Genomic DNA, 13,997 nt, shown 5'->3' with positions numbered 1-13,997 from the left:
AGGACTCTGAGCAACCTCATCTAGTTAAAGGTGTCCCTGCTCACTGCAGGGGGGTTGGACTAGATAGCCTTCATGGTCCCTTCCAACACAAATCATTCTATGATTCTATGGTTCAAAGCGAAGCGGACTTACCGTCCCCCGGCACTGCTCTTGTCCCCTCCCTATGGCAAGGCGGCGCCTTCTGCCTTCTCTCTGCACTGCGGTCACTGGTGGCCATCGCGGCTGCCCCGAGCTGGGAGCTGGCAGGTGATACTGAAAATGCCGGCAAATAAACTCTCTTAAGACTTATTTTTGAGTTTTAGAAAGCAAGCATCCTTTTTATCAGGGCTGGGTAACACGAGGGAGTGATCTCCATCAGCCGTGTGCATCGAGACCAGAGCTGGTTACGGAATATATTTCCCACTTACATGTATATGTGTAAATTTTCCCAGAAATCTTATGCACATTCAATTACTTTCTAAGGTCTAATTTTAATGTTATTACAAACTTCACAACAGTCAAATCTCTTGCCAGTTTGGAGCTGGCTCCAGCTCTCTGTCTGACCTTGCATTTGTGACAGAGAAACACTGCAAACAGAGTTGATTATAGAAGAAGAGACACCTGTTCAGCACAGATCAGGCTTCACGCAAGATGTAAAAGTGCCTGGAAAAAAAACTATTTGAAAAAACACACTATAAAAATCCATGCTTTTAGAGGGACATTCTGTCTAACTTTAAAAAAATGCAGTTACTTAAATGAGCTTAATTCTACTTTAGATTAAATCAAAATATTCCACTTTTTGTAATAACTACTACTTCTTGTATTACAGGGACCACACAGCACAGCAGGGCACTGCCCCACACCCCATGCCACCTCTTTGTTCCGGCTCTTCCTTGGGCTTACTGCGGCATCAAACCTATCCAGAGGGACCTGGACAGGCTGGAGAAGTAGGGCTGTGTGAACCTCATGAGGTTCAACAAGGCCAAGTGTAAGGTCCTGCGCCCGGGTTGGGGCAATCTGTGGTTTCAATACAGTATGAGGAATGATGTGATTGAGAGCAGCCCTGCAGAAAAGGACTTGGAGGATGCTGGTCGATGAGAAGCTCGACATGAGCCAGCAATGTGCACTCACAGCTCAGAAGGCCATACATATCCTGGGCTGCATCAAAAGCAACGTGGCCAGCAGGTCGAGGGAGGTGATTCTACCCCTCTATTCCTTTCTTGTGAGACCTCATCTGGAATACTGTGTCCAGTTCTGGAATCCTCAGTGTAAGAAGGATATGGAGCTATTGGAACATGTCCAGAGAAGGACTACAAAGGTGATCAGAGGGCTGGAGCACTTTCCCTATGAGGACAGGCTGAGAGAATTGGGGGTGTTCAGCCTGGAGAAAGCTCAGAGGAGATTTATAGCGACCTTCCAGTAAGTGAAGGGGCTGCAGGAAAGCTGGAGAGGGGCTACTTACAAAGGCTTGTAGTGATAGGACTAGGGGAGATGGGTATAAACTGGAGAGGGGCAGATTTAGACTAGGAAATTCTTCACCATGAGGGTGATGAGACACTGGCACAGGTTGCCCAGGGAAGGTGTGGCTGCCCCATCCCTGGAGGTGTTCAAGGCCAGGTTGGATGGAACCCTGAGCAGCCTGATCTAGTTGGAGGTGTCCCTGCCCATGGCAGGAGGGTTGGAACTGGATGATATTTACGGTCCCTTCCAACACGACCCGCTCCGAGGAAGCACTGCTACCCCGCAAACTGACACCGCAGCCCCAGCATCCCCTGCGGCGGAGGCGCCCTCAGTAAAGATGGCGGCGCAGCCCCCAGCATCATCTGCAGCAGAGGCGCCCTCAGTGAAGATGGCAGCGCGGCCCCAGCTTCCCCTGCGGCGGGGGGTCCCCCTCAGCAAAAATGGCGGTGTCCCGCCCACCACCCCACGTGGTGGCGCTGCCATGGCCGCCCCCAGCGCTGTGTGGCTCGGGGACCCGGTAAGGGGCGGCCGGGGCTGCCGGGGTGCGGGAGCGGGGCGGTGCAGGGCGGTGCCGTGTCGGTGCGAGCTGACCTGTGTCCCCTTTGGCAGGAGGAGTGGGTGACGTGCCCTTACGACGCCCATCACCGCGTCCCGCGGGCGTCGCTGGAGAGGCACGCCGCGTCCTGCCGGCTCCGCAGGATGGGGTACTCCGCCCAGGAGGAGGTGGGCGGCGGCGGGAGGGGTTGCGGCTCTGGTCTGGACGATGCAAGGAGTAGTTATTATTACAAAAAGTGGAATATTTTGATTTAAGCTAAAGTGGGGTTCATCCAAGTACCTGTCCGCTACTAAACCCTGTCCCCAAGCACCTCACCCACCCGTCTTTTAAACACCTCCAGGGCTGGGGACTCAACCCCCTCCCGGGCAGCCTCTGCCAGTGTCTGATAACTCTTTCAGTGAAAATTTTTTCCTGATGTCCAGCCTGAACCTCCCTTGGCGGAGCTTGAGGCCATTCCCCCTTGTCCTGTCCCCTGTCACTTGGGAGAAGAGGCCAGCTCCCTCCTCTCCACAACCTCCTTTCAGGCAGTTGTAGAGAGCAATAAGGTCTCCCCTCAGCATCCTCTTCTCCGGGCTAAACAACCCCAGTTCCCTCAGCCGCTCCTTATAAGACTTGTTCTCCAGCCCCTTCACCAGCTCCATTGCTCTTCTCTGGACACACTCCAGAGTCTCAATGTTTTTCTTAGAGCGAAGGACCCAAAACTAAGCACAATATTCGAGGTGCAGCCTCAGCGGTGCCAAGTCCAGGGGCAGAATCGCTTCCCTGGTCCTGCTGGTCACGCTGTTTCACACTGTTCCACTCTTTCCAGATGCTGTTCATTCTTTGAAGATGATAATGTCGTGTGAAGTATGAGCTGTGCTAAACAGAAGTCTCTTCTGTAATCTCTTTGCAGTATTTTTCTCAAACATAAGGTCAGACACAGCTGGAGCCAACTCCAAATTAGCAAGAAATTTGACTGTTGTGAAGTTCATAATAACGTTAAAATTAGACTTTTGAAAGTAATCAAATATGCATAAGATATCTGGGAAAATTTACACACGTGCCTGTAAGTGGGAAATACATTCTGTACCCAGCTCAGGTCTTGATGCACACGGCTGATGGAGATTACTCCCTCGTGTTGCCCGGCCCTGATAAAGGATGCCTGCTTTCTAAAACTCCAGAACAAGTCTTAGAGAATTTATTTGCTAGCATTTTCAGTATCCTGGGGGTGCCACCTACTCAGCTGAGTGGGCATGGGGACCCCAGTGGCGGAGGCAACCTGGCAGAGTGGGGGAATTGGGGTGCCTGGAGCCAGCGTGGCTGAGGGCAGCTCTGGGGTCTTGACTGAACCTCTTGTTCCCGCAGGCTGAGATGTATGACTCCAACTTTTTCTATGAAAACCTGAAGGTTCCCACTGTCACCATGGGTGAGTGGCAGTGGGGCTTTGCCTGGGCGGCTGGGGTTCAGAGGAGACCCAGGGAGCAGGGGATGAGGGGGGACTGGAGGTAGGTGTTGGGAAGATGAGAGGTTGAGGGGAAACTCGGTGGTGGGGAGGAAGGATGGAGCTGAGGGAAGACCTGGAACCAGGCAGAGACAGAGGATGGGGCTGAAGGGAGACCAGGGTTGTGGCAAGGGATGGGGACTGAGGATAGAGTGAAGGTGGATGAGTGAGGCTGGGGACAAGGGGCTGAAGGGAAACTTGGGGCGGCAAAGGATGGAGCTGAGTGGAGAACCAGGGGTGGAGAGACAGTGGATGGGGCTGAAGATGAGGGGCAGAAGGGAAGCTCAGGGGGGCAAAGAATGGAGCTGAGGGAGACCCTGGGGAGGTGGAGACAGGGCATGGGATTCAAGGGAGATCCAGGGGGGAGGGGTAGACATGGGATGGGGCTGAGGAGAGACCCAGGGGTTGGCAGGGGCAGGTGGGCTGGGGAGAGAGTAGAGGGGGAGGCTGGGGATGAGGGGCAGAAGGGAAACAAGGTGGAGGGGGCAAAGGATGGAGCTTAGGGAAGACCAGGGGCAAGAGAGACAGGGGATGAGGCTGAAGGGAGACCAAGGCAGGGAGTGAGGGGTGGAGAGGAAATTTCGGGGGGGCAAAGGATGGATCAGAGGGTAGACCCCGGGAGGGTGGCAGAGATGGGATGGGGCTGAAGGAAGACCAGGGTGGGGCACGGGATGGGAAACATTAAGGGGAAACTTGGGGAGGAACAAAGAATAAAGCTGAGGGGAGATATCTGGGAGAGGCATGGGAGGGATCTGAGGGGAGCCCACTGGGGCAGGCAGGGTCCAAGTCCTTGTGGTAGCACACCCCACTGCCTTGCCAGCCATAAGCTCTCCAAGGCCTCTTACAAAAACTGAGTGTTTTCATCAGGAGGTTTATTTTCTCACCATTGTTCTTTGCCTTAATTTACCATTGTTATGCATTTGTCACTGTAATTCTACTCGGTAGGTCTTGGCCTTTTTCATCTAAAAATCCAAGGACAGTCTTTTATTTTTCTCCCCCTAAAGTTGTTTTTCTGGGTCTTGCAATATTCACCTTGCATCAAGTGCTGGAAGTGTATTAAAACACATGCTTAGAAAGTGGGAAAACTGTCCCTAGAGTTTGGGGATATAGTAATGGTACACAAGAGAATTGCAGTATATATATGTTTATTTTTCCATATACCTGTAACCTGGAAATCATTCTTCCCCCCCCCCGGTTTAAATATGGAATAGGTTAAAATGATATTTTTAGATCAGACTTTCCCTTTTGCATAAATAAAACTACAATGTTCTGGAACGTGTTATGTCTCATAATAGAGATTGGGGAATAAAGAAAGACTAACCCTACCAAGTCCATGATGTAAAAATTCTGTAATATTTCTGTCTGCAGATAAAGATCTACAGTTTCACATTCTTAAACAAGCTAGAGCTCAAAGTGCAAAAGAAGGTACAGGCTACAGTGAAGGTAAGTAGCAAGCAGATACTGAGACAACTTTATCAGCTCTTATATGATTGCTGCTTTTGTCTCCCCCTTGCAGCTACCTTCATTCTACTTGTGAACTGCTATGGGGAATTATTTTAATTTCTTTTTAATATTCCTTCCCTCGTGTATTTTGGAGTATAACTACTTTCTCTTCTCGGGGCAACCAGATAAGAAAATTTGAGTCTGTTGTGCTCACACCTCTAGTTCTTGTCAGGACTAGAAAATCAACACAGCGAGATTCAGAAGTTTCTTAAAACACTACTCCTTCACTTCCCATCCCAGCACCTACACTATACTTTCTGCTTGCATTTCCTGTTGTTATCCTTCCATTCTTTGTGGCCCAAACTCTTCTAATGCTGCTTCCAACCTTATTTTTCATGTAATGGTTCATACATCTGCAAATATGTTGACTTTTGCCACTGGTCTTGGCTCATTAGTTCCTTTATGGGTTTTTTTTTCAGTTGAGTGGAGACTAGGCTAGGAGTGAGCCTCAATTTGAGAGTTCAGACCATGACTGAGTAGAAAAGTATAGAAACCAGTGTAGAGCTGTAGCATGTGGTTTGGAAACTACATCTGAAAGAACAGCATTTCTGTTTACAGACACTTACAGTGAATGTCAGTAGTCCATTAGTTTGGTAAAACATATGTGCAGAAGAAGAACTGCATTTGTTCTACTTTACTGACAAATACAGCAACCACATAGTTTTTCATTTTATCTTTTCCTCTGGCATAGAAAATGGAACATTAAGTGACAGTTGCTTGGGAAGAAGCTTTTATGTGATGGGCACTGTGTTTGGAGCGTGTTGGCTGCATTTTCTCAGGAGGGAAGTGGTAACTCATTAGTTTTACAAAAGCCCATACAAGTAGAGAAGAAACAGTTAAAACCTTTCTCAAGTGGTGTGCCACAAAGAGACATCAGTGAGCCACTAGATGCCAGTGTCTGCTATCGAGTTTTCACTGCAAGCTTACATTTCTCTGAAGATAACACTAAAATGTATTGGGGTAGTTTCCATTGTGGCATCTTGGCCCAGTCTAAGACATACTGAATTAAAATTGCTTGTTTAATTTAAAGTCTTTGGCAACAGAAACAAATGAAAGCATTTTTCATTTGACTAACTATAATTTCCTTTTGACTAACTGTATCGAAGCAATTTTCTTTCTTTGTTTTTTAAAAAAATTCTAACCATATTTAGAATATTAGAGTTGCTTTATAATAGGACAGGGAAAAGCTGGTCTTAATCACAAGTTTGTAAAATCACAAGTGCATAACTATTAGGACAATTTCATGGGTTTCTGTGGTGCTGTAAGAACAGTGCACTTTAAAAATAAAATTCTAGTGTTCATGTTTAAATCTGTTAGTTTGGATTAGAAAAGTTCTGGTTTAGGCTTCAAGTACAGTAATAAGGAAATTTTGTATTTTAGGTTTGTTGTAGAGTTATCGTGGCTCATCTTCCTCTTCTTTGGTGTCTTTAGTGAAAGCAGAGTGTGAAAGATTGCCCCCTTCTGTTAAGTGCTGCGTACTCTAGAAAAGCAGTAGCTTTGCTGTTGTGAAGGTTCCTGCATGCACCCTGTCTTATGTGTTGGCTCTTCTGTCTGCCTGGAGACGTACGTCTGTGTGGGATTGTGCCTTGCAAAGAGAAGGTTGCTTTGTGGGGAGCAGGATTATTGAGGTCAGGTCTATAAACAGGTTAGGATTTTTTCCTAGGTTGCTGGGAATTTGAATGCTCCTGAGTAAAATACATTTCTGCAGGCAATATCCTAGAATACTGCATCCTGTATCTTTAGGGAAGTTGCTTTGTGCTGTTGCAATGGATTAAGAATGGATTTATTGTTTGTTTGGAGGACGTGCATTTTAACTGAGGAGTGGGAAGAGTGAGTACTGGGCTGATAATTCAGGGAAATAGTGCATGGGCAGTGTCTTCAGTTTTGTAACTTGAAAGCTAGTTATCTGAACTTAATCTGGAGCATCTTGAAAGTGCATTCTTAGCCCTTTTTAGCTATAAATGCCTGTGGCAGTCTGTTGCAAAAGCTCTATAAAGTGACAGTGTGAGTGAGACTGATCTGCATGGTGCCCAGTTATCTGGTCTCCTAGAAGCTTTCATTCTTGCAGACAGAACAACAGGTATTTCTCAGCTAGTACTTTACAGAAAGTTTGGGAGTAAGACAAACCCACAAGTTAGAGCTGCTGCCTCCTCTTACTTGCTTTAGCTTCTAAGCCAAGAGCTGAAATTGATGTGACAATACAAGGTGGTGTTTTGATCTAATCTAGTATGTTCCCTTTGATGCATATGAAAACCTGTAACTAATAGTGTGAGAAGTCAAGAGAAGTTGTATAACCGGTGTGGGACTCGGGGAGAGGGGGTGTGTTTTTTTCTTGGAGCAATTTTTATCCTTTCATTAAGAACGATAAAACTTCTTACAGATTTGTAGATGAAGGATAAAATCAGCATAGGTGTTTACTGCATTGTTTGTTGAGCTTCTCTGTGTTTTCCTGTTTAATTATGCCATTTTACTAATAACAGCTGTCTGTTCAACCTCCAGGATCTTACTCATTACTGCCTGTAGAAGTTCCTCAAAATCACAAGCGTTTCACCTGTGACCTGACTCAAGCCGATCGCCTTGCTCTTTATGATTATGTTGTTGAGGAAACAAAGAAACAGAGGTCTAGATCCCAAATCACAGAAAATGACAGTGACCTCTTTGTGGATTTAGCAGCGAAAATCACCCAAGGTTCGAAGCTATTGTTGAATGTATGGGTCAGAACTTTCACTTTGTGTAGTTAGATGAGTTTTGCTGAAAGGCAAACAGAATTGTTTGTGCTATTTTTGTTGTGAAAAGCATACTTAAAAGCCACAAGGAAGACCTGGCATCAGAAAACAGTAGTCTGCTATCTTTTACGATGTTTTCCTTCTGAGCAAGCCGAGGTACTCTGCTCTTGGCACATGTATTGTGTGTATCTTAGTGGATATATCTTTTGTTTATGCTGCAATTGACTTCAGGTTGCTTAGTGATGCCAACTTACTGTGCAGCTTGGAACAGTATTTGCTGTAAGAGATGATATTAAAGATCATTTAAGAGTAAAAACTGAATGAGAAAGGTTGGCAGTCATCCAGTGAAGCACTTGAGCAATACACAAATGGGTGTATTGGACTGAGGTGTCTCATGGCTGTTGAGTCATGCCAGTTTGTAACTATACCAAGTGCAACATAAGCATCTGTGTTATCCTGTGGGCCCTGCTATGCCTAGGAGGTAGGATATAGCATTGGTAGGCTATGGAGGTAAAGATTTTACATAATCTGGCTTTCTAATTCTTTGTATCTTATTGTAGTACTGGCCTTGAATACATTTTGTAGGTGTTTGACCAATTCACAAACCCTTATATTGAATTGGATCATTGTCAGGAGATGGAGATCAGAGAATAACATTTGGTCAGTGGAAGAGGATTGCTTAGTGGAAGTTTCAGACTTTTTACTAAGGCACCAGGCTTGCATACCTGCAGGTGCTCATGTCCTACTAATGACCATTTGTTTTACTTCCAATTTTTGCTAGATGATAGTCAGAAAGGTCCAAAGTCACATCTTGAAATTCTGGCTGAAATGCGAGACTACAAAAGGCGGAGGCAGTCATACAGGGCTAAGAACGTTCATATAACAAAGAAGTCGTACACTGAGGTGAGTATTTGAAGAGAAAGCTATGATTTTTTTTTTTGCACACAAGTGCTTATTTTATATCAGCATAAACAATGGTATATACTTTTAGAGAAGGAAAATGTCTCTTTTTTCTGCTGCCTTATTAGAGTTGTGGACTATAAAGGAATCTTTTTTTTTTTGCAGCAAGTTACAAATAACAGTATTTCTGACCAGCAAGATACAGTTTGTTGTAATATGATGCTATCAATTTAGACTGAAAGGCCTACTTCCACAAATGAGACTTTCCATCAAAACATTTGATGTGTAGGTGTTTGGGGAAATTTTTTTAAGATGTATACCTTCTGCTGCCTAATTTATAGTTCAGGCCATACCATGACATACTGCTTTTTTTTAATCATAGTATCGTGGAATAGTTTGGGTTGGAAGGGACCTTAAAGATCATCTAGTTACAACCCCCCTGCCATGGGCAAGGACTTCCCACTAGATCAGGCTGCCCAAGGCCCCATCCAGCCTGGCCTTGAACACCTCCAGGGATGGGGCAGCCACAATCTCCCTGGGCAACCGCTTCCAGTGTCTCACCACTCTCATTGTGAAGAAATTCTTCCTAATGTTCAGTCTAAATCTGCCCCTCTCCAGTTTATATACCCATTCCCCCGGTCCTATCCCCACAAGCCTTTACAAATAGCCCCTCTCCAGCTTTCCTGTAAGCATTTTTTGTTGTTTGTCTTAATCTCCAGGTGATTCGGGATGTGATTGGTGTGCATATGGAAGAACTCAGCAATCATTGGCAGGAGGAGAGTAGGTTGGATAATGAAGAGATATGTGAAGGAGGGAAGTCAAATTCTTCAGGAAGGTATGTCACAGTCAGGAAATTCCTCAGGGATGTTGCAGCCTGATAGCCTGTGATATTATCTTATTACTTCTTTCTAATAGCACATAACCAACCTTGGCTGAGACATCTACACGGTTTATTTTATACTAATTCTGTTAAAACTCTTGCTTGCAACGCTCTGTCTGCATGAAGGATAGGGAAAAACTAATTATTAATTTTCTTTCAGGGGTAAAGAGGTAAGTTGCAAGTGATCCAGGTGAACAGGTAGTTTCTATTTGAGCTGGGGAATGATTATTGCTCCTTCTTGTGTCCAGCCGCATGTATATATGTGATAGCTGGGGACAGAACGACACTTGAAAATACAGTTTCTTCCCCTTCCCTACCACATGACAGCAGATGCTATAGTAGATCTAATATAATAGACCTCAGATAAAAGGTTTTCATAACCTGCTCTTATAAATATGGGGACCCTTTACAGTTCTTATCACTGTGAATGCTGAAGTGCTAACTGTGTTTTACTTATACATATTTCTCCTGTGTCAAGCAACATTGTATGGTCTTCCAGATATCTGTAACTGAAATAAAAATGGAATCACGACCTAGTGATAGTCTGTTCGTGCTTCTTCAGGAGATCTTTGACAGGAAAATGTTGTTGAAACAAACTAAAAGGTGACACTCGAAGCATTTGTTTTCATTGTTAATGTGAAGGTGAATGAAAAGGCCATACAGGAGGAGCTCAGGCTTGCTGGGTTCTCCAGCTGTAGTTAGCAGTTTAAGGCAGGTGGTTGAAGAGTCAGGGATTTATTGCAAAACAGAGTGAACCCTTTCTACTGCCTGCTGTTTTATGAGCAGAGGTGATAAGACTCAGGGGCAGTGTTTATGAAAAGTAACTAGATTAAATAGTGTGCTGAGGTGTGCATATATAAGAGCATGGACTTTGGACTCTTTTCGGAGGTACTGTATTTCTTAAGGATATAGAGAGGCTTAATAAAAGACCTTACACTGTTAGTAGGTCATTATATTACAAAACGAGTGCTGAAAACAATAGTGATGGAAACTATTATTGAGTAAAATCAATAACCTTTTATTTTTCAGAAGGGAAGACAGGCGGTCAGCTTCAGTGGACTCACGGCAGTCTGGAGGAAGCTATAAGGATACTGAACGCGCCAGACATAGGAGAGAGAACAGCAGGAGTCCAAGTAAACGAAAAAGGAGTCATGAAAGAGGCAAAGACAGAGATTCTCGGAGGAAAAGAGAGAGGTGAGCATAAATAGTGTTGACTGACTCCTGAATTGGGCAGCCGTAGCCCTTAGCTCTGAGATTTAGTGCAGAGAATTAGAATATCCAGTCCAGTCAAAAAGCTAGGCTAATCTCACATACAGCATAACGAGCCAGTGGCATGAGACTGTTACTACTAAACAGAACTTCCTGCAATATCATAAACTGTGGTTCAGACTTCAGAATTTACTTTCACATCTGAAAGGCGACACTTTCAACAGCACGTTACAGGGTTAGCACAGTATTGTTGCAGGCTGTTTTACTTCACCAACATCTGTGAAGGGGGACATATTGTCCACTTAACCAATTAAGTGTGCTTGTCATATCTAATGCTGATTTCTGCTCTGGTTTGCACTGGAATTTAATAAATAGGATTATTTGTTTCACTGATCACAGAATCATTTAGGTTGGAAAAGACCCTTAAGATCAAGTCCAACCATAAACCTAACACTGCCAAGTCCACCACTAAACCATGTCTCTATGTGCCACATCTCCACATCTTTTAAATACCTCCAGGGATGGTGACTCAACCACCTCCCTGGGCAGCCTGTGATAATATTTGACAAGCTTTTGTTGAAGAAATGTTCCTAATATCCAATATAAACCTCCCCTGGCACAACTTGAGGCCATTTCCTCTTATCCTGTTGTTAGTTATGTGGGAGAAGAGAGTAACACCTGCTTCTCTGCAACCTCCTTTCAGGTAGTTGTAGACAGTGACAAGGTCTCCCCTCAGCCTCCTCTTCTCCAAGATAAACAACCCCAGTTCCCTCAGCCACTCCTCACAAGACTTGTTCTCCAGCCCCTTCACCAGCTTTGTTCCCTTTCTCTGAACACACACCAGAACCTCAGTGTCCTTGTAGTGAGGGGCCCAAAACCGAACACAGTGTTTGATGTGTGGCCTCACCAGCACCAAGTACAGGGGGACAGTCCCCTCTGTACTCCTGCTGGCCACACTGTTTCTGATACAAGCCAGGATGTCACTGGCTTTCTTGGCCACACTGTTGGCTCCAATTCAGCCATACGTATATGTATATACATACAATTACTTGACTAGCTTTTCTCTGGTGGATGTTTCAAAACAATGCTGTAGGTCTTCAGTAGTCTGGGACATTTTTTTTAGGGAACAGAAAACAAATTGGGCCATACTCTCCAATATCATCAAGATGGGCATGTTTGCACTGGCAAGACCATAGGTGTGTGGGACCCGTGTTTGAGCAAAGATTTAGGCTGTTGTGCAGAAGAAATGCTGCATTGTCCCTAGCGTGTAGGGAAGAAATGCTGTAGATGACTACATGGATGGGAACATGCGCTTTTCTCAAAACTGGCTTCATTACATAGTGATACCATTCATCCTAAACTAATTGCCACTCTGGCACTGCATGACAAGACTTTGATTAAAATGGCATGGGAAATAAACTGTCTTAAAGTAGTTAACTCCTCTTTCCTTAGAGGAGGACTGAATTACATCTAATGAGAGCTTTCCATTTTCCAAGTGTTTTGCTTTTTTTCCCCCTTCAGTTCCTAACAATACACACCACATTTGTGTTTTTGTTTCAGGGATGAAGACAAATATCACAGCCATAAAAGAAGAAAGTAGAAACAAGAACCTGATTATTTTGTTTGTCAGCTGTTCAAAAAATTACTTGCCCAAGAACTATCTTTACTGCTGTTGTGCCAGGGACTGTAATGCTATGCACATAATATTGGTGTTGCATCACAGCTGTGCTTGGAGGCAGAAGTGAAATATTGTTAAGGTTTGTGAGGATGGAAGCAGTATATATCAGAAAACGTGTAAGTATGTAAGACTAACACATCTACTTGTAAATTATATTGATCTTTCGAGTTTAGTCTGACAAGGCTGAAGAATGAAAGCTGTGAGAGGTTGTACTGATTTGCCTTCCTGGCCCATAGTTAGTGAATATAGAACAGAGCTAACCCCTGCTGTCTAGGATCAACTGCAAGTGAAAAGGCATGAAGAGAGCTCCCTACCTGGCATTGTCCCCTCTGGGAGCAGTGTTCCAGAAAGACAGCACTTACTGGCCAGTTACAGCACATACCAGAGGTGGTAGGTCAGATCTTGGAGTTCTCCAGCAAGCTAAAATACCTTCAACTGCAGGCAGTGGTAGGACTAAAACAGAGAAGCTGCTGTTCCCAAGCTCATGCTCAAAAGACATTTAGTATCAATGTCACCTGGCAAAGATGATGAGAATATAGCTCTACGCAGAAACTATTGGGGAGGTACCAGGGACACTTGTGATATTACTGATTGCCATTTTGAAATACCAGGTGCATACACATTTCCTTCCACAAATAACCAGGAGGAGTTCACATCCTGCAGACTAACGTATAAATATTAGTGATAGGGGCTGGTAAAAGGAGAAGACTTAAGCCATCCAGGTACAAAGTAAAAGTGTGCAGGAGGGTTGTGCTTAAATGATATTTTTATTATATCAATTTCTAGTCCTATTAATTCCTCACACAGTCTGCTACAGTATGGTCAGGTCAGTCATCATCTGCAAAGCTTGTTACTTCAACGAAGTAATGAACCACAAAAGAACAAGGTTGCAGAGCAGTCTTTCCTACAGTACTTCTTTCTGTGTTATGGAGTTGCCAGGAGAGGGCAGTCAATATGCTCTGGTACTGAAATCTCTCCAGTTTTACTGTATCCTAATCCTTGTCTCAATTTTTGCAATTAAGTGTGATTATCTGTCACTAAATACTTAGTCTAGTTCTGATTGATTTAGACTTCTTTCCACTCTACAGCTCTTCAACTCAAAACCAGACTGAATTATCTGTTGGGCATTTCCGCACTTATGTGACAAATGCAGTAGCTTTTCCTGTGAGAAAATAAGATATATTTTAAAACAGATCCTTAAACAGAAAAGTCAATCTAAGAATGGAAGAGGCTATCTGAGTTCTGAAAGGGTCCTAATAAGAAAGAAAACAATAAGGAATCATTGCATGCTTTCTCAAGTTGATGTTTCTTGCAGCAGCTCAGACAGAGGGTTTTTCGTGTTGAATAAGGCTTGGTAAAACTACTCCTTCGATAGAGCTTATTCATTCAGACATGGTAGCCAAAAGCCAAGTTCTCTTTGTATAAGTCAAAAAAGTCAGTGCTATCCAGAAGTTTAATGAGAAATTCACTAACTACAGCTGTCCAGTCTTCTCTAAACTGAATTGTATTTTTCTACTTTTCTTACAATCACTTATGAAGTATAGGTAGGAACATCCGTAACAAAATACGTTTTACTCAGTACAAAGAAATGAGTGAAGGTATCGCTCCTTAGGTGTGAGCATCAG

At 44.2% G+C, this 13,997-nt stretch overlaps 1 protein-coding gene across 2 annotated transcripts; it reads left to right on the top strand.

The window, feature by feature from the left end:
* The first annotated feature begins 1,340 nt into the window (after positions 1-1,340).
* SNRNP48 (small nuclear ribonucleoprotein U11/U12 subunit 48) lies at positions 1,341-13,995 on the top strand. 2 transcript variants are annotated; one of them, XM_054060833.1, is made up of 9 exons: positions 1,341-1,957; positions 2,050-2,163; positions 3,341-3,401; positions 4,845-4,919; positions 7,479-7,667; positions 8,487-8,608; positions 9,325-9,440; positions 10,518-10,679; positions 12,255-13,995. In XM_054060833.1, the coding sequence occupies exons 1-9, from the start codon at positions 1,646-1,648 to the stop codon at positions 12,292-12,294; spliced, it is 1,191 nt and encodes a 396-aa protein (XP_053916808.1). In that variant the 5' UTR covers positions 1,341-1,645; the 3' UTR covers positions 12,295-13,995. The 2 variants fall into 2 exon arrangements, with proteins under 2 accessions (XP_053916808.1, XP_009568598.2); XM_009570303.2 differs by having other exon boundaries at positions 1,440-1,957; positions 10,515-10,679.
* Positions 13,996-13,997: the final 2 nt, after the last annotated feature.

This window comes from Cuculus canorus, chromosome 2, assembly GCF_017976375.1.
Source record: "Cuculus canorus isolate bCucCan1 chromosome 2, bCucCan1.pri, whole genome shotgun sequence".
NCBI classification, from domain to species: Eukaryota; Metazoa; Chordata; class Aves; order Cuculiformes; family Cuculidae; genus Cuculus; species Cuculus canorus.
The sequence above is the reverse complement of the archived record's forward strand: the minus strand, read 5'-3'. Positions and strand labels throughout refer to the sequence as shown.

Coding starts and splice junctions, on each gene's coding strand:
- SNRNP48 (XM_009570303.2), top strand. CDS start 1,646: ATGGCAGGAGGGTTGGAACTGGATGATATTTACGGTCCCTTCCAACAC. Junction 7,668..8,486: donor AGCAGCGAAAATCACCCAAG/GTTCGAAGCTAT, acceptor AATTTTTGCTAG/ATGATAGTCAGAAAGGTCCA. Junction 10,680..12,254: donor TCTCGGAGGAAAAGAGAGAG/GTGAGCATAAAT, acceptor TTTTTGTTTCAG/GGATGAAGACAAATATCACA.